This window comes from Chelmon rostratus, chromosome 12 (genome assembly GCF_017976325.1).
Source record: "Chelmon rostratus isolate fCheRos1 chromosome 12, fCheRos1.pri, whole genome shotgun sequence".
Lineage (NCBI taxonomy): Eukaryota > Metazoa > Chordata > Actinopteri > Chaetodontiformes > Chaetodontidae > Chelmon > Chelmon rostratus.
In genome coordinates, this window is record NC_055669.1 from 18,898,357 (window position 1) to 18,918,291 (window position 19,935).

Here is a 19,935-nt window from a genome sequence, read left to right on the forward strand (position 1 = left end):
CTCTCTCCATACATGTTTAATAAAACCCATACACTGCTCATCCCCCCCCACACATACACACACCAAGGATATGCATTTTCCATGGAGCAGATCTGCACTTTGCACTCTGAAAAATTTAGGAGCAAAGAACATTAAAAAACAAATCATAAGCTGAGCTACTACAGCTAACAATTCATAACTCAAATTGTTGTTGAAATTGAAGGATTGCCTTGCATTACATGATGCTGAGAGAAGCCTGAAAACATTTTGGAGCTACAGCTAGAGCTGAAACACTAAGTTAATCAATTAATCAGTCCACAGACAAAAAATTAATTGGCAAATATTCGGATAATTATTCAGTGTTTGAGTCACTTTTCAAGCTGAAATGCTAAATGTTTGCTTGTACCAGCTTCTTAAATGTGAGCATTTTGAGCTTTTCTCCTTCTGTACCATTGTAGTCTGAATATTTTTGGGTTGCTTGGGCAAAACTTTTTTGCTTATTATGATTAGCCTTTTTCCTTATTTAATTACATTTTCGAGACAAAAACATTAACTGATCAAAATAATCAGTTGCAGCACTAGAGTTTATAAGTTTATTGGCAGGATCAGTGTGCTGTCTTTTTTTTAACTGGTAGCATGAGAGAGAGAGAGAGAGAGAGAGAGAGAGAGAGAGAGAGAGAGAGAGAGAGAGAGAATATGCTACTGAAATGGTAACAGTGTAAAACCCTGCCCAGGATGTAACATACACACTCATAAACATACTCAAATAAACCAATCTCAACAAGCCTAATGGCAAATCTTATCTAGGGCACAATAAAGAGTGTTGAAGCCTTGGTTTGACCTTTCATCCCAGAGCAGCAGGCCTTGTGTGTGTGTGTGTGTGTGTGTGTGTGTGTGTTATTAAAAATCTATTTAAAATCCCTTCTGTTCCCTAAAACATAAACACTGTTGGGGCCCAATTGTCTTCACATCTGTTGAAACCCAGGCACCAGTGGTCATGTATTGAGGCAAGCGCCACAATCTTGCTCCGCTCATGGGACAGGAACGGAGGGGTTCACACAAAACGCGGCTGTGCCACCCATTCTCCCTCTTCCTCCGCCTCCTCCCCATCTGAACCATTCATGAGCATGGCATTCAGGGAGGGAGGATGGGGTGGCAGGGGGCAGCAGCGGAGGACGGAGTAATGCAGCTCATTCTCCTTTTTCCTCTCTCAGGAGGAAGTAAACAGCCTTTATTTGGGTGCCTTTTTTATTCTGCCTCAGACAGTGAGGGAGGAAAGGAGGAACACACATGCACAGACACTCACAGTCAGTCACACCCTGTCTGTTTCTAAACCACATCCTGTTCTACTGCAGTCCTCAACTGTGTCAAAGATCCAGCTACAGATATACAGATACATATACTTCCTGAACCGTGCAACAAGATATTAAAGGCTCTTGCTTGCCTGAATGTGTTGTAGAAACCCATTTATTTATCTTTAGACTCTAATGCTTAATGTCACTTTTCCTCAACGTTTCCCCCACGATGATCTAGATGATGAAAATCAGATGTATAAAATATGCAACTGTCTTTGGGTTTGTGTTTGACTGGGGTCCAGTGCTCTGGTGGTCCCACCTGCCCCCCGCACTGCACACACAGACACTTGAGGCCTTTATATGGAGGTTTTAATCCAATAAGCCATTTATCCATGGACTGGGAGCCGCACTTTGTCTCAGCAGCCAAATCAATAACAGCCCACAAGGGAACCAGGCAGAAAAGTGGGGCATTTAAAGGAATACTCTTTTTTGGGTAGACACACTCTTAATTAAATCAGCACTGTGAAATGAGATGACTGGGTTTTGTTTCAGAGTGTACATGTTTACTTCTTGATAAGTTATCTGCCGTGATGGAATAATGGTAGAAAAAGTCAAGTATATTTGAATAGACGGCATACTCAACGATCACTTCAAGCCAAGAGCCAACAATAATCTTTTTTTGCCTCCTGCTCAAAGTGTTTGACCCTTCACTCACTGCTTAAAGGAAAAAAATTATGTATTTCTTACTGTATGTGCCGAGAAGATTACTCAACTTATTTTCTTTTACTTAAGCCTTGGTTGAAGAGATAAGCGGTAATAAAACAGAGCAGGGAACAGATGAGGACAAGTCTGACAGGTGTACGGGTAGACAAACAGGTGACTGAGGTAAACAGGAAAGATAAAAAAGAAGGGGGGGGGGGGGGTTGGAGACAGCCAAGACAGACGAAGAGACACACAGACTGTCTGCTTGTGCCTCATGCCCCCACCCCCACTCTCTCTCACACACAGTTCACACACCTGTTCCTCCCTATTTCCAAACACAAAGAAAAGAACAGAGCCAGACAAGCACACTGATAAGCATCAGCCAGACTAGTCATTCCACACACACACACACGCACACACACGCACACACACGCACACACACGCACACACACACACACACACACACACACACACACACACACACACACACACACAGGACAGGTTCATTCCCGAATTACTTTGGCTTCAGGCCTCGGGCACATTTTTGCACCACATGGGCGCTCCGTCTAGACAGTCATCACGCGCACAACACACACACTTTACCCTCCCTGCCAGACGGGTTGAGTTCCTTCCTTCATAGCTACAGCCACAGTCAGCCATTTTACAATCCACACACCACAGCCCTGATAGCCACAGCCAATGGGACCCAACGGGAGAAACATTTAACTGGTGTCCATGGGTGAAATGACATGAGTCATAAAAGCGATATTGAGGAATCTCCCCCAATAAGTGCAACGTCTACTTGTCCACCTACTGTAGCTTTACCACGGACAGAAGTTAAATTTGGAAACCAGCTACAGTATTTCTCTATGATCCTTCACATAAAAAGACGTCTCTTTAAACTCTCTCGATCAATTTTTCTATTCATCTCCCTCCCTCCCTCCCTCTCTTGCTCCCTCCTCCGTTTCTCATGTTTCACAGTCAAATCCCAGGTGGCAGTTTCCAGTCTATATTCACAGCAGTACACGAGGAGGGTTGTAATAATGTTACCTCATGAATGGACAAATTGTCTGACTGGAATACACTAGGCAGGCAAAGGTAACCCCCACGTCCCACCGCCAGTCTCTACAACACAGTATATATTAAAGTAGTGAAAGAAAAATTATTAGGACTACAGCTGATGATTATTTTCATTATCAATTCATCTGCCAATAATTTTCTGGATAAATCAATTAAGTGTTTGGTCTACTAAGACCAATCAGAAAAATGAAAAAAAAAAAAAGATGAAATGCGGGAAAACAAATGTCCACATTGGCAAACATGAAATGGTGAATTCTTTGTCATTTTTGCTTAATAAATGAATTAAATGTTTCCTATTAAAATTGTTACAGACGGTCAATAGTTCAAACTAATTGTTTTAGCTCTAAAAAACACTGTACAAAATCATTCCACATTTGTTGTCCTCTCCAACTAATAATTTCAGCTGTCTAGCCTCAATTTAAAATGCTACTATGGCTACATGATTGACTAATATTATGCATCAAGATGTCATAATTATCATGGAGACGATTAGTGCTGATAGATTAGCTGGTTGGCAGAGTATTAATCCATGACAGCTCTGATTGTTAATCATTTAAGTCATTTATCACATAATACAAGCAAAATTTGCTGGTTTGACATTTTCAAATGTAAAAAACAAAAAGCTTATTTCCCCATTTGGGTATAAATAAATGAGTTGGTTTTTGGACTGTTAAAGAAATCACCTTGTGTTCTGGTAACTTCAGAAGGAAATGTGTCATATGCTACATGATTAATTGATCAATAACGCCAGACATAATTGTTACTTAATGAGACATTACTCAAATGCATGCTGCAACAGTCAGTAGACCAGACATTGCATCAAAAGCAAGAAGTACGCTGAAATGATGTCACTCTTCAAATCATCAACCTCAAGTACTATGATTAAGAGTCATGAACAGAAGTACGTTGCTACATCTGATAATTTTAGCCATCATAGGGTAGCTTTATGAGAAAGCAAACAAGATTCAGCCAAGTAAAAGACAGGCACAACATGCAGGCTGAGAGGTTTATATCTCTGCCCACCCTGCCACAGCAAAGCAAAAAGCGTATTCATCTGACCAGGTAAATTCACCATCAAAGCAATATTGTGAGGGCTATGAGGACTCTTAAAATCCATATATCTACCCCAAATTCTCTCTTTCCTCATTTTCTGTCATTAGGGTTGACACGAAGCGGTAGAGGCCAGTATCAAACAGTGTATGCACAAGGAAACGTGTTTGAGTCAGTGAAGGGCATTTAAAAATCATCCATGCGCAAGAGAGTGTACTAGCTGCATATACATGCGCAGCTTACTGTCTACAGCACAGCAGCTCAGCGTGTGTGTGCTCCACTTTCCTTCCCCAGTGCCCCCCAGAGCGTTAATTACCAAAGCTGTCGGGGCTCACCTAGGTGAGTCAACCAGGCCATGACACACACACACACATGCACACCCAAGCACACACGCACGTAAACAAACATCCCATCAAACAACTGCTCCATCAAACAGCAGTGTAGGAGGATGAGGAGGGTGACGTAGTTTACCGCGAGCAAACTGTCGTGCACACATAAGCACACAGACACAAGTAGACACACTTCAGTCTCCCAGGAGGACACATTGACTGAGAATGAGGCCAGTGGGCTCTTGTCTTGTCTGTAGATGACTGTACTCATCATTTGAGCTTCATCTGGGGCAATGTGTGTGTATGTGTATGTGTGTGTGTGTTTCACCATCTCTAAAAACGAAACAGAAAGTCTCAGGAGAAGCTTGCTGCCTTGGGACACTGTTTGGAGGTGGGTTACTGGTTCAAATCCGCAATTAGGTAGAGACACATGCACACATGAGCATATGTGCATGCACGCACACAAACACACACAATCAAAACACAACTCCGCTGCCCGGTTCTCTGTATAAGGGAACTCGGCTCACTATTCGGAGGATGAAACAACCCAGAGTGCTTGGAGACAGAGGGGAGTGAGAGAGCTGCAGAGAGGAAGAGCGTTGCTAAGCAGACTGAAAGCAGAGAGAGGCTGTCAGCAAGCCAGCAATGCACTGCTATCACTACTGAGAGAAACACAAAATGGAGACACTGCCCAACCCCCTGGCTTTGCAATAAATTACACAGCATCCACAATAATGGCTCAAAATATAGCCATTCAGTAGCTACATGTACTTTATATTACCCACCACCAATTTGGCCCTATTGACATTTTAAGACTAGTCTTAAAGCAATCAGGCACAAAGATTAGCCAATGTCTCTTTAGTGAATGGTGAAAATAAAACCTCTTACTTTCTGTGCTCCATCTCTAAAAACAAGTTTAAAGAAAAATGGGCTGCACAGTTAAATAAGTGAGTGTTTCGATGAGATGTTTGAATGTTTTAATGCAAGAGTTGGAGTTGCCCCTGACTAAAACACTTCTTTACTGGCCCTAGTATGCGGCCATATATTGATCGGTGGTTTGTTTACTTCTTCCTCAGCACAGGAGGCTGCTCTGCTGTAATGTGGAATACTGCAGTAGATGTCAATGTCTGCAACGAGGAGGAGGACGAGGATGGAGGCAGAAAAAGGGAGGGGTGGAGAAATAGAAAGAGAGAGGGGGTTGAGGTGGCTGACCCATGATACAGTCACAGCCCTGGAAAGAGAAAGCTCCACCTGGCCAAAACGACCTGCAGGGTAAAACTTATCACAGACACATGGAAAGAGAGACAGTTAAATCCAAACAGGCCCTGGGACCTCTGACTGTTCTGCAGGGAGCTCCGGTCTCATCCATATTACATGCAGCAGCTTGTTTGAAGCCTCTGCTGCTCGTCTCTGCATGGGCAGCTTGGCTTTGCTGTCCAGGCCCCTCGGGCGCGCCTGTCTCTCCCACACACAAAAATACACATACACACAGAGCTCCCATAATGCTAATCCATCAGCTACCATGACTCCCCTATTCTCTCTCTCCTACTCTCTGTCACAAGCTCTGGTTTTCAAGACAGACACTGAAACTACCAGCACCCAATTTTACCAGCACCCAAGATGTGTATTCTGTGTCAGCCTCAGGGGGAGGGCTGAGAAGACTTATACAGGCTCAATACAAGTCTGTTTTACGAAGCAAAAGGTGAATTGAATTCTGGACTTCCTGGATAAAGCTGGTTACACGTCAGTGTTAAGATTGCTGTTGTAATGACCAAAGACCAAAAGGGCGAGCAGCTGAGATTCTGAAGCGAGTTGGGTTCCTGCAATGGTTAAGGTGTGACTGGCCTGGGCTCTCCTCGCAATATAAACAAAAGGTGTCACTCAGGGATCTGTTACTCAGTGTAAGCTAGTTTGTCTCAACATGGAATTTACTGCATATAGAAAGCCAGACACTTAAATCAGCATGAACAAAAGAAAAAATCAAGAGAAAAATAAAACTACAACTATTTTTCTTCTACACTCTGAAGTCCATTCGCTGTATTTTCACTATGGCTCACCGACTGCAAAATATACTTGACACCTTTACTTTTATTCTGGCGAAATCTAAATTATTAAAAGAACTTCAAAACCTCCACACAAAAATCTGCCAGGATTTGGTCAGTACAGGAAGGTTGAATTCATTTTCAACCTGCCCGTGCTGATATTAATGCTCCAAAACCTATGACAGGTGAACTCACAGTTGACACACTTGCTCACCAGACTTTCTTCATTAAAACAGTCAGTCTGAGGCAGGCTTGACAGCAGTCCAAGAAAAGCGTGGCAGGGTTTTGGTAAATGTCATTACGGTTGAGTCAGGGCTCTAAGTGAACACACCTGGGTGTAGATCAAACAGACTGTGCGAGACCAGGACGGTGATAAATCTTTGTCCTGGCTCCACAGTGACGCTGATGAGTGGAGAGCAGACTGCAGCACTGATGGAGCACCGTGACTCACGCTGCAGGATAGGGTTGGCGTGGTGACGGGAGGAAGTGGCTGATGGTGTTTGTGTTTTGTGTGTCTGGCTGTGTTTCTGGCTGTGTTTGACCCTTTGACTTCCTTTAATCATGGACTGCAGACTGTGTCATCTGCACAATACCCTGTGCTATTCATTGTATTTGTGTGTGTGTGTGTGTGTGTGTGTGTGTGTGTGTGTGTGTGTGTGTGTGTGTGTCATCTCTCTTAAGACATGTCATCACATGAATACATTCAAAGCTCACGTCAGCATCAAATCACAGTCTGGCTTTCAGTCATTCACTGATGAAACAGGGGCAAAAAGTTTGACTTTGGGATTTTAAATTTAAACTGAAACTTTGATTGCCATATGAGGCACATTGCTTCACAGAATAGAAAAGAAGGCTGCTTGGTTGTCTGCCAAAGCAGCTGACAGGAAAGGCAACCTCGCCAAAACTTGCCATCATTTGGCTGGAGGCTAGATTTCTTTCTTCGACATGAGTCAGTCTTCCAAAGAACTACTGTACATATGGCCTCATCTGGGATCAGGATGTGTCTCAGCCAGTGAATTTTGAGAGTGATGACAAAGAAAATGTCTGGCATAACAAACTGCACTTGTCATAGGAACTGGTTAAATTGTAGCCAGACTGTAAACCACAAGCCAATGCTCCGCTCTTCAAAGGATAAAGTCAAGGGCAGTAAGGCTCCATGCGGGCCAAGTCACCCCAGCAGCAAGGCTGTTTTAAAACGAGCAACAGCAAGGCCAGAGAAAGAGCCGGACACGCGAAGAATGAGAACGAGAGCCACATGCTCAACAAGAGTCGCACACACCACGCCGTTGCTTGGGGACAGTTACGGAGGACTTGACTATAAGCTTGCAAGCAAGGATGCTGAAGTGCAGTTAAGGAGTCTCAGCACATGCAACTCTTAATGAGCTTTCCATAGCTGAAGTATGCTCAAGTAAAAATACATAATATAGGTTTCAAGAAATCTATTAGGTAATTAATTGCATCTGGACGTCAACGACCTCAAGGATTGTCGACTTCTTAGTTTATGCTGTAAAGAGGTGCAGTGAGACTGTGAGGACCCACAGGAAAACATCTTCTATTTACAGAGCTTGATTAGCTGGTACAGACCCCTAAGATATATGAGGCAAAGAAGACTGTATGTTTGCATGTGTGTGTCTGCCCTAAGCAATATCAGGGAGACAGATGATTCCCGTGAGCAGCATCACTGCAGGTGGGATAAACACATCAGCATTTGGCAAGGCAGAGGCGGGAAGAGATGGGAGCCTGAGCAAATCACAAAATGTCACTTGTTTCACCTTCATGAATGCAGTCTGTTTCGCAGTTGCCAACTTAATAGCCTTGCCCTGAGCAACATCAGTCAGGCCCCTGGTGAGATAAGGATTTACAGGGTATAGAAGCAGTGGAAGGGAAACAAACAGTGACAGGTATTCTGAAGAAAGGCTGGTGGTTGTCGGTTTTCCTCAGATATCACAACTGACCTGTGGTGTTACCCATTGAACCCATTCTGCTCCTCCACTTTTTTCTAATTTTTTGTACTTTATCCCTTGTATCATCCACAGCTTTCACTTCTTACAGAAATTATCACAGAATCACAAGGGCTCTTGATCCGTCACGATATTTTATCTCTCACGGTCTTGGGCAAAAGCACGTCATCCACACAAATTACACATCTGCATCTTCAGCAAGGTCTTAGGACAGTGGTGTGGTAATTTCACCGACATGACCATGACCATGTTTCCAACTAGGAAACAGGCGCTCATACTGGGCAAGGCTGGAATGTCAAAATAAGTCATTAATTTGAGACCATGTCTGCATACTTTAAGCTACGGAAACCAAACAAATGTTAAACTTGTTCTTTAAGAGAATTTATACTTCCATTTACCATATTTCTACCATTTCAACTTAAAAAAAAGCTTTTTTCAACAATGTATTACAATAGAAGAAACAAGTTTAGCTTTCTAGTATTTTTACCCACACATTTCTGCTCATAGCTTCTTTAGATAATGAAGTTCAGCTCCAAATTCTAGCAATTCAGTTCACAAGTCGGCATTGCTTTGCTCAGCAATGCTTTGTAAATCTCTTTAGACCAATGACTTTTCCAAGCAGAACAGTTCCCTGCTCTCACTCCTCACATGAAAATATTATCTTGTTTTACATGAACACAAATTCTCCTAATAAACTAGCAACTGAGTGTACGTATTTAATGTCTATGCATCGACTGGCAGAGCGATGAAAACATGAAAAACAGCACCTTAAAGCACCTTAAACAGACAGTGCAAGCAGACTCGCCTCCATATGGAAATGACAAGTCATTACCAAACATAGAAATAAATTACTGGCAAAGTGGACATATGGGGATTCCTTTAATCGTACAGGCTGACTATTTTCCCCTGATTTCTCTGTGTTTGCAACATGCATAATTGATCACTGTAGTGGCTGGGTTTAATGTGTTGTGGATGTGGCGTTCGGCAGCCCAGCGGGACTCATGGCACGCCTTTGATATCCTGTGTTTATCTCCCTGTCTGGGAGACTGTGGCTGCGGGACAAAATATGAGCGACGGAGTCTAAGTGCCTATACGGAGTGTATGTGTTTCTGCTGTGTATATGGTGCTCCTATGGAAAGTGCCGTCCCTGGGTCTCTCCATTTATATCTTCATTAATCACCGTTCCCATTGGGAAGGGGGCACAGAAGAGTCTTTCAAATGCAAACGCGCTCTCTCTGGTTGCATAAAACACGCACCGGCTGGCAGTCTCCCACATCCCTTTTACAGTATACCTCCCTTGCGTCCGACTCCCTTCCCCCAACAAACTCACACATCCCGCTCGTCTGACTGTCTCCCAGGGAGACCAGACAGTGGACAGTTAAGCTTCTCATCAACACATCGATTAATTAATACCAAGACTCCTCATTATTTCAGTCTAATTCAAAACAACCTAGGCAAGCAGTCAGACTTGTTACGATCCAAGCAACTTTCTCTTCTTACAGTCTTGTTTGAACTCGTAGCCCATTATATTCCCCTCTCTTTTACTTGTTCTTGCTCTGATTTTTGTTGGAAGCAACAATTTGGTTTGACACCCTCAGGGGGGAGAGTCAGAGCACAGTGAACATGCAAACAGGCTGTCGGTCCAGGACTCTTTTAAAACCTGCAGGACATTTGGCTGGGAGGGGTTCAGCCAGTTTGTTTAGTCTATGAGACTGTTGGCAGACGTGGCAGAGGTTCCACTGTATCTGAACTGACCTATCTCTGCTGCCTGCTGCTGTGGCTAGTTCAGATCAGTCCCACAGCAGCGTATTATCTTTTTCTGGTGGTGCGGTGGGAAAAGAGTCAGAGCCAAGGAAACAGTCAAAAATATAAGCTGCTGTTGGGGTGGGAAATTGCCACCAGCCAACCAGTGGTACATTATTAAATGTGAGGTTGTAGTGCACAGGATAAGCAGTGGGCTGGCATACAACAAATCCAAGAGGTCAATTGAACTGTGGCTGAGGCATGTGACCATTATCAAATGTTGGTTCTGAAACTAAAAACCTGAGAAGATTCTTATCTATTTACGAAGTAGACTGAGAAGTAATGACTTTGGCGTTCCTCCAGTAAGCTGCAATGCTGTTACAGAGCTGTGATACTGGCACTGACCTGATGGTGACATACCAGAGGCCCCTCGGCTCAGCCCCTCCTACCTTGCGGGGCCCCATTTAGCCCTTTACAACAGGCAGCAAACACTGGCCAAGGCACAGCCTGTTATGCACAGGCAACACAGACAGTCCCACTCGTGATAGACCGTACTTACTCTGGGCCAACATTCAAAGAAGCTGCTGTCTATTAAGTAAATAATTGTTGTTTGGATGCAAATGAAAATGCATAGACATAGAAAAAGACATCGAAATATATATATGGGTGTCTTGGGCTGGGATGTTGGGCAAAGGAGCGTGTGTTAGCTGGGGAAATGCGAGCTAGACGGCATGTGATTGGCCAACCAAGAGGGCTGTTCCAGGCTAGATTTGTGGTTCAGCTCAGGTCTTGGAGAGGTTAATTTTCAACTTGGGGAAAGAAGAGCTGGGGCCCAAGCCCCCTTTAACAAGCTAGTGGCTGTGAACAAAGCCTGTTTCATGGAACACGACCAAAGTGTAGAGCAGTTTGTGACTGAGACAACATCCAGACCCACCTGTCCTGGCCTTACCCTCACATTTTCTTCATTTCATACTTTTTATTTCACTTCTCCGCCCTAGCCACATTTGCTGAAGAGCCTCCCCCTGGGGAAGTATGTTTTCTGACCGCAGATACCCTTTTTGTGTCTGCCTGATGCTACTTCTGTCTGGCAGCCTGTCTGAGTTACAAAAATGAAAGCAGGCGACAGCAGAGGCAGAGGTGAGGTTAACTTGGGACTGGTGCACATGTCTGAACACAGACAGGAACTTATGTAACACCAGCTGCGGTCCCCATAACCAAGCCTCCTCATTTCACTCTTCTTCTGTTTCCACTGCCTCCTTTTTGGTCTCTCTCCTCCTTTAGTCAGTGTCCGTGTCACAACGACAACTCGCCACATCCATCAAGTCCGGAGACCCGATCAATAGCCACTGGCTTTCCTCTCATCCGCCTTGCAGATACACACAACTGGTCTTATTGCTTATTAATCTTATCTTATTGCGTAACAATCGACTTATCGGGTCATTTGGCTGCTTATTTTGTTACTGTCCACTGATTGGGGCCCAGGGGGTATTGGCTGTTTACAGACACATGTGTGCAAGAGCAGAACTGTCTGTGAAGACAGGAATGATGGTGAGTGAAGGATGGTAGAGTGAAGAGCAGACCGAAGGCCATGAGTCACGAAGGGTGAGGACATGAACCCAAGAGAAGAAGTCAGGTTGAAGACGGACGTCAAGATAAAGGGAGAGGTAGAGGACGGAGGAAGAGATAGCAAAGGCAGCACTGTGAGCGATTAACATGCCTGCCAAAATCCAATTAGATACAGCCCAAGAGAATGACAGACAGACAGAGCAGACAGCCTCGGAGACAGCCAGAGAGTGCAGCTGCACTGGTCTGCGGTAATGAAGTCACTGGTTTCCAAATAGCAAATAGAGGAAGCCAGAGAGATGCAGCTGTCTGCCGTCTGTGCCGCAGCCACTGTGTCAGCCCGGCCAGGGAGACAGACAGAGGAAGGCTGTTCTCTCAGTCTGACACTTCTGACTCTGGGCCAGCATAACGCAACAAACAAGGCTGAGGCAAATAAGGAACACACAGCTATGTTCACTGCACTCTGCCATGTGGTTATGCTCACTAGGGTGGGGAAATACCGCTGTCAGGTCATCCTGTTTTTTCTTATTTTGAAACTGCATATTTTTTTCTACCTTAGACATAAAAAAGTTCAGGACTCTGAACAATCATACACTTGTATTAAAGTGTCTCCATTTTAGACCATAAGAATTACCTTTGTGTATTTTTGTATGTTAAAATATACCTTGACCTAATGCAAGTACTGGTGGGGATTTTGGAGTTCATATGTTTTGTAATACACTGCTTTGCTTGAGTCTGTCTGATGACATGCCATCTAAACATACAGCAAAAAAAAAAAAAAAAAAAAAAAAGATCTTCAATATGAGTTTGTGTTACTTCCTGTCTCACCCAATAAAAATGACGACACATGATCTTGTCTCAGTGGAAAGTACAAGCGTCCGTTACAAGCCCTGAAGGCAAAATGAACTAAATGTCTGTAAGATACTTAAGAAATTCTTGAGATAAAGCTTCAGCTTGTTGCTGTCTGTTGGTAGCGTCTGTCTACCAAAGTATTTACACAGCAGGGATCAGGAGACAGGGTAGCAGTGCCTTCGGGCACAAAGCGCCATTTATAGAGAGCGAGAGTCCTGGAGTTTTTAACTGCACCTTCTCAAACCAAACACTCCTAACAGGATATGGGACTAGTAGCCATTGGAGATGGTGGGGTGAAAAAAAACTTCCAGAAGGCTCCCTTGTTTGTGTCTCTTCTCTTTTAGAGGTCCCAGAGCTCTCCGGTAAAACCATGAACCGCTTGTAAATGTGCACATTGACACTGTGTGTAAATAAGGGCCGCTGGGAAAAGGGTCTGCAGTCGGGGTTAGACCAACACACCAAGGCAAGCCATCTTTCTAAGAAGCATGTGTGACTATAAGCTGCCTGGCTGGCCTTCCACTAACATCCACTGGGATGTGGAAAGTATGAGTCACACAGCCAGTGCAGTGGAGGCGGCTGGACACTGAGAGTCTGGAGGATGTTCTGGGTGAGAGACATGTCCGTCTGCCTCACTTCCTGTTCAGTCAAACACACATTTTTATTACACAAATACACACACGCAAACAGAGAGTGGCTGGACATGGACGGGAACCTCTGTGTCCTGACTGACTGAAGCAGGACACTGCCAGGTCACCTTGTTCTCTGGCCACTGACCTTTCGCACACCCTTACATCCGTTTAGTTGAAAGGGGGGGCCGGGGCATCCTCTTTTCATGCCAAAATCACCTGCTTCCTGTACACTCACAGGCAACTGTCTTTCCAGGAATTTGGCGATTTGTGACTGTGTGTCTCTGTCCGTTTTCACTTCCACAATTAATTCAACATCATTTCTGATCAAGCCAAACTCTCATAAACAACAGAACAAGGAAAACCTAGTCACTACCGCCAAACAATAGCCGCAAGCTAAAAAGAAAAAAGAAACAACAACAGAACAACAAACAGGAAGAAAAAAAAACGCAGACCGAGAAATCACCCCACAGAGAGAAGACAGCACCTGAAACTGTGGTGAGACAGACGCTTCAGAGAGCCTGGCAAAGTGTGAGACAGAAAGAGACGAAGATGTGTCATACTAGCCTCCAGTTAGCAGCTCATTACACTCATGTAGGTTGGCAACGTCTCACACATCGAGACAAACACATAAAAGACTGTAGGACACATCATCCACCTTGAACACACGTTTTTGTACGTGTGTGCTGCGCCTGTGGTCTGTGTACGTTGCTGTTTGTGTGTGCCTGACACTGCATGTATGTTTCCTCTGTGGTATTAAAATAAGAATGTCTATGTCTTCTAAGACGCAGACCTTAAACCAAGGCAGAGGAAGAGGAGGAGGTCAGTTGGGAAGAGGTGAGACAGGAATGCAGTCGGGAATGCTAGACGAGACAGCAGACGGTATTTCCGGCACTTTCACACACCAAGTTTATCAAAAAGAGAAAAAGCAAGGCATCTCTATGTCTCAGGTACACAAACAATACAAAATGTGTGTCTTGTGTTTCAGAAATATACATACTCACACCTGCACACACTAAAAATACACACTGCAGTCTCTCACTTCAACCTGCCGTAAAACTAAATAAATAAATCTTGCCAGCAAGGGCTGTTGTTGGGCTCCTTTCTGTTCAAAACATGTTTGCTGGTTGAAGGCGGAAGATTTTTCAGTTGTTTTTTTTTCACACTTCACCAAAATCACTCTAAAGTGGTGGATTTGAGTGTGAACAAACCACACCAAACACACAAAAGCACAACCCCACCTTTACCCACAAAACAATACAAAAAGGGCAGTCCACTGTGGTCAGAGGGAGGTCATGAGACATAAACCAGTCAATGGCAGGGAAACAATCTAGAGCTTTTCTCCCAACTGAATGCTGACGTTTCAAATAGGCTTGTTGCCGTTGTGGCTTAGATACTGCATTGGCATGATTTTTTTTTTTTTTTTTTTTACACAGCGAGGATAAAGAGAATTGGCAAAATAATTTGGAAGACTCTGTCGCATTCTGGTTTTCAGTGATAGCTACTGGTAATGCAATAAAGCCTTTTCACTTTTTAGGTTTGCCTGAAGGTAAGGGGGTCAACTAATGATGCCTATGTTCCCTTTGTTCCAATCCTGGATCTGTGGCGCACACTTCATCTTGACATTTTCTTGAAGAAGCAACTCTATTTAATCCAAGTTGTTGAGCAACTCTTGACAGGATTTCTACAGAAGCCTTATAATTCCTAGCATGCCTAAAATGTCTTTAGTTTTGGTTCGCACAAGATTTCCTTTCTATTTTCTCAAACTGTGTAGGAATGTGCAAAAAGACAAATTCCAGTTACTTTGGGCCAACAAAAAAAAAAAAATTATTTTACAGTCAGATAAGGGGTCTAACAATTAACTGCTGACATGTAGTTTTAACACAGGAGTTAAAGAGGATCTTCCTGAACCTCCTATATTGGCCTTTTGTTCAATGACATTTCCAGTGACCTCCACATGACCTGAGGGAACAAATGATGCACTTCCCCTTCAGTTGTGGCCAGCTGGCCTAAACTTGTCTGACCAGACCTGGCCAGGCAGATGTCACCACCTGTCCCAGGCCTCTCTCACACACAGTAGGTCAATGCTGGTTTAAGAAAACACCAGCCGTGAGGTAGTCTAGTCAAACCTGCTGAACACACAGCATGTGGGACTGACCGTTATAGAGAGGACGGACCAACTAGCCAGCTGGTATAGGACACTTTAAAAGCACAGCATCCAACAGAATAAAACACTGTTTTAATTGGCTTCCTGTCCAGAATGATGAATGACATTTTATCACATACAAACAAGCAAAGACACAGGTATTATTCAGAAGTGCACTTACTTTTTCAAGCGACCTCTTGAGCTTGTAGTGGAACTTCTCTTTGACCTCGTTCAGGAGCTGCTTGAGTTTTGGCTCCTCAGGCGTGCCCTGGTACTTCCTGGCAAGCTGCAGGTAGCAGGGCCACTTGGCTGAGTCAAAGCCCCAGTGGCAGGTCCTCTTATCAGGTGACTTGTGTGAATGCATGACAAACTTCTGTGGTGAAAAGAGCAACTGGCACTCAACGCATTGGATGCAGGGTGCCTCAGGCTGGGTGTAGAACTGGGGCACAAAGAGACCCTGGCACTTCCCCAGACACTGGTGCTCCACCTGGAAACTGGCTTCGCTCTCTTTCAGCAGGCCCTGGGTCGACAGCTTACCACTGGGGTCGGTAGGCAAGGCCGCCCCAGGACGCAGAAGAGCGTTGCACAACCGTTGTGCATCTGTCAGTGTAATGAGGCCACAGGAAGGTGCGTTGAACGGCAGAATGCCCAGCACCTTAAGGATGTGCAGCTGCTCAGCGTCGCAGCGTGAGCAGTAGACGTAGAGCTCGTCACATACAGTGTTGATCTGCTGCAGTGAGAAGTCGCGGAGTACAGAGTTGAGCACTTGGGGCAGGCAAAGCCGCTTCTCTCCCCCAACGACAAAGCAGGAGATAGACTCTCCTTCCAACAGTGAGTGGGTGAGTTCAGTGGAGCTGTCACAGGGAACCAGCAGAGGGCCCCCTCCCAGAACAGGAGGGGAGGGCAGGGGGGGCATGCCGGCTGGGGAATGCTCGTGGCCGGTGCGGGCTGAGAAGGCAGCTGGGCCCCCGAGGGAGCTCTGGCTGCTGAGGGTGAACTGGGCCAGTGTGTGTTTGAGCCCAGGACTCAGGTCCAGGGCTTTAGCAGAGCCCACCACGTGCAGTTCAGCCCGTCCCTCCACATCCATGTCAGAGTCGTGGCACAGATCATCGATCTGCTCTCTCTTCACCTTGGGACTTTTGGGGAGGGAATCCAAGTTGCGGCGTTTCAGGTTGATCTCCGCCATCACTCGCTTCTTGATGGGAGCGTCTTCCAGTCGCTCTCTGTAAAGTCGTTTCATGTTGCCCTTGAATGAGGTCAAGTCTTTGAAAGGGGTTTTCAAACTGGTCTGGGTGCTGGCCATGTCTAAGCACTGGGTTATTGTTGTTTCTGTCTGCTGACTGAATTCTTGTAGTCCTCTGAGTTTTTTTTTTTCCCTCCTTAAGTTGTTTCAAATGACGCAAATCTTCTGGTAGTTGAACACATGCATGATGGTGAGTGAAGTTTTCTATGTTCTGATCTGCTTCCTGAGGATGAAAAAAGATTAATTTAGATAACAGGGAGGCATTAAAAAAATCATTCGGCGCCACTTCATCTATAGCTAATCGATATATTTCCTGTAGAGGAATAGACAAACTGAAAATTACTGTGGAGCTTGAAGCATCCATAAGAAGTTTAAATGCTTTATGGCTGCTGTCCCGGCTGGGGGCTGAAGAGGTCAATGGCTGTTTGCATGGACCACTAAACCAAATGGTCATTACCATACTTCACACAAACACGAGGGTTTCTCAGCCCTTGTAATTGAACCCCAGGGGAAATTTGCATCAAGGTTTTCACCAGATGTTTTATGACAAACTTTCCAGCACAACGTGAGAATATCAACAAGCGAAACCAGTTGACCAGACATAACAAGCCTGGCGAAATCCCCCACCACCCTGCCCCTCTCCCATCACACTGTTAATGCAAGTCTAATGCAATGGTCAAAAACATTTCAATTAGCAAATGAAAGTGCCCTTCGCAGCCACACTGTGCCTTCCCCGTCCCCCCACGCTGACCCCATCAACTCCATGAAAAACAATTGATAAAAGCGTTAACAGCGGTCGCCCCCTTCTCTCAGTCCTTTCACAGCTTGACATACAGCAGTGTGGAAAGCGGTGTTTCCCCCCCTATACTCTGAGACTTTACTGCGGAATTACTGAGTCGGCCGTGATAAGAAAACAGCACTTAGCTGGTATTAAAACGCAATGTAGATGATAATGGCTACTGCTGCAGTATGACACCAAGAGACAGCAGATCGAGTGCACTTCGTCTTGAAAATGCTAAATTTACTGGATCCTTTGCGCTTTCATGCTGTCGCGAAACGCATTTTATTTACACACCTACACTAAATGAGGATTTCGGCTTGTCAGAAAGGCAAAAAAAAACAAAAAAAAAAAACACTCGGTTAATTGGCCACAGTGAATGGATTTGCATGCTTTGACAAATTTCAGCATCTAAACGTTTTATTTCCATCGAGTGAAAAATGCTGCATCGGTGAAAACCTCAAGCTTGATTCCGAAGCGGTTTGATGTTTGTGGGCGTTTTAATGGCAAATATCACCGTGGGCCGAATGGGAAGGGGAAAAAATAAATACTGCAAAATCAAACCAGCGAGCACTAACAGATGAGGGTCTGCGGGGAGGCAGTTTCTGCCCCCGTCTGCTCGGGACTCGGGTTCGCCTGCTAAAACCTGCAACTAGATCGGTTTATTTCTGTCAGAAATCACAACGAGCGCATTGCTTCGCTAAATAAAATCGCGGCGGTATTTCTCGAACAACCTCACAGCCATTAATAGCCATTAGGAAATATTTCTTAATGTCACCCCCATGTCCGGTATCCTTTTTGCTGCTGCAAGGACACCGCGCATAATAGCGCTCCTGCTCTGCTCCATCCCCAGCTATCCCCCTCCTCCCCTACCGTCTGCAAACTGTACCTCGCCTCCTCTCCTGGCTCGCCACAACGGCACTGGTATGCAGACAGCGCTGATAATGACATTCACTGTCTACACTACAGTCTGGTCTGGGAAGGCACCGCGGTGGAGCGTTACGCACACACGGACTTGGTGAGGGCACGGCGGGGGTTTACAACCGCGGCTTGCCCGTATGTCAAACACACAGGTAACGTTCGAGTGCCTGTCCGATAAAACGTTACCCAAACGCTCAAACTGCTTGAAGCAAACATTAATTATTATGCATTCTTTCAAATCGTAACTACGACGATGACCTGACAACAGACGTGTACGCAAACAGAAAGTGAATTCCAGACTAAGTGCGCATTAGCCTGGAAATCAATTGAGAAATAACAGTTATCGTTAGCTATCCTTCTTTGGAATGTGTAAGGTCCAATACTAACGGTGCTAGCTAGCTTAGCTACCCCCAGCTTAACGTTACCCTGGTGCAGTCGACTATGAAGCAGTTTAACCAGCACAGTGGAATGGAGCAGGCTAACACACCTCTCAAGAGCACAGACAGGCTAACTTAACCCGATTCGCCCCAACATGGAGAGCAATAATAAAAAAGACCGACTTGACTCGGCTCACCGCGCACACGCAGTGATAAACAGCAGCGTCCCTTGCGACGAATAAGAATAACCCACTACAACATCGGGCAGGCTAACCCAGCACAGTAGGTTACGCGACGAGCGAGAGGACCGAAAGCGCTAACATTACAGCAGGCTAACCCCAGATGGAGAGCGACACAGCAGGCTAAACCAGGGTTAGCTTCGTCTCCCCCTCCGTCGGCTGGCGACTGAACTCAGGAATTCAAACTCAGCCGTTAACCGTCACACGCTGGGCTCCGCTATCAACAAAGTCAGCATACAAACTACTGAAAAACGTCCCTTTAAAAACCCCATCCCTTTCAAAAAACCGCGTTTAACACTTGCCTGAACGCAGTCGTCCTCACTCGCCCGTGGTCTTCTCGATACTGGAAAAGCCTGGCGGACCGTCAACAAGATGCACCTAGAGGTTCCACTACAGCCCCGCAACGTCACACTGCACACGGGCTGAGAGGCGGAGACGTCACCCGGCTGACGGAAACTATGCGGGGGTGTCTCTCGTGTGTCTGTCTGTCCGTCTGCCTGTCTGCCTGTCTGTTTGTCTGCCTGCCTGCCTGCCTCGCGCCGCCTGAGAGGGATTTGTTCCAGCAGCAGCAGTTCTTCAAGCTGCGAGCAGAAGAGGGGAGATCGATGTCAACAGCCAGCAGTCAATGGATGCCAAAACTAGGGTCCCATAGAGGTCCTTAAAAGGGTCCTCACTGTAGTGGCCCTTCACTGCACATTTGTTTTTATCTCAATCAAAAAAGAAGACATGTTTAATGAGGAAATTTGATTTGACGTTTGTTTTTAAGCCTGATTTTCCTGTAATATCTAATATATTTTTAGGTAGTCTATCCCTAGAAATCTACATGCATGTTCCTGGCTGTTTTCGGCTTGAATTGTGTTGTAGGTGAGTTTTAATTACCTGTGTTTTATTATTGGTGGGTTGACATTTGCTCCTATGAACTGACATAACAGTGGCTTCATCTCTCTATTTCATCAAATTTGTGAAAATGAGAGGATAAAAGAGGAAAGACTGGACCTCTTTTCATGGA

The 19,935-nt window shown here is 45.1% G+C and overlaps 1 protein-coding gene across 2 annotated transcripts in view; it reads right to left on the minus strand.

Annotated features, from left to right (window-relative positions):
• Positions 1-18,285, minus strand: part of skila (SKI-like proto-oncogene a) — a 35,526-nt gene extending 17,241 nt beyond the window's left edge. The window contains exons 1-2 of one of the 2 annotated variants that reach the window (XM_041949119.1): positions 18,263-18,285; positions 15,550-16,834 (exon numbers count right to left, since the gene is read on the minus strand). In XM_041949119.1, coding sequence (XP_041805053.1) covers positions 15,550-16,671 — 1,122 coding nt within the window. In that variant the 5' untranslated portion in view covers positions 16,672-16,834; positions 18,263-18,285. The remainder of the gene's footprint in view (positions 1-15,549; positions 16,835-18,262) is intronic. The other variant, XM_041949118.1, reaches the window with a different exon arrangement.
• Positions 18,286-19,935: the final 1,650 nt, after the last annotated feature.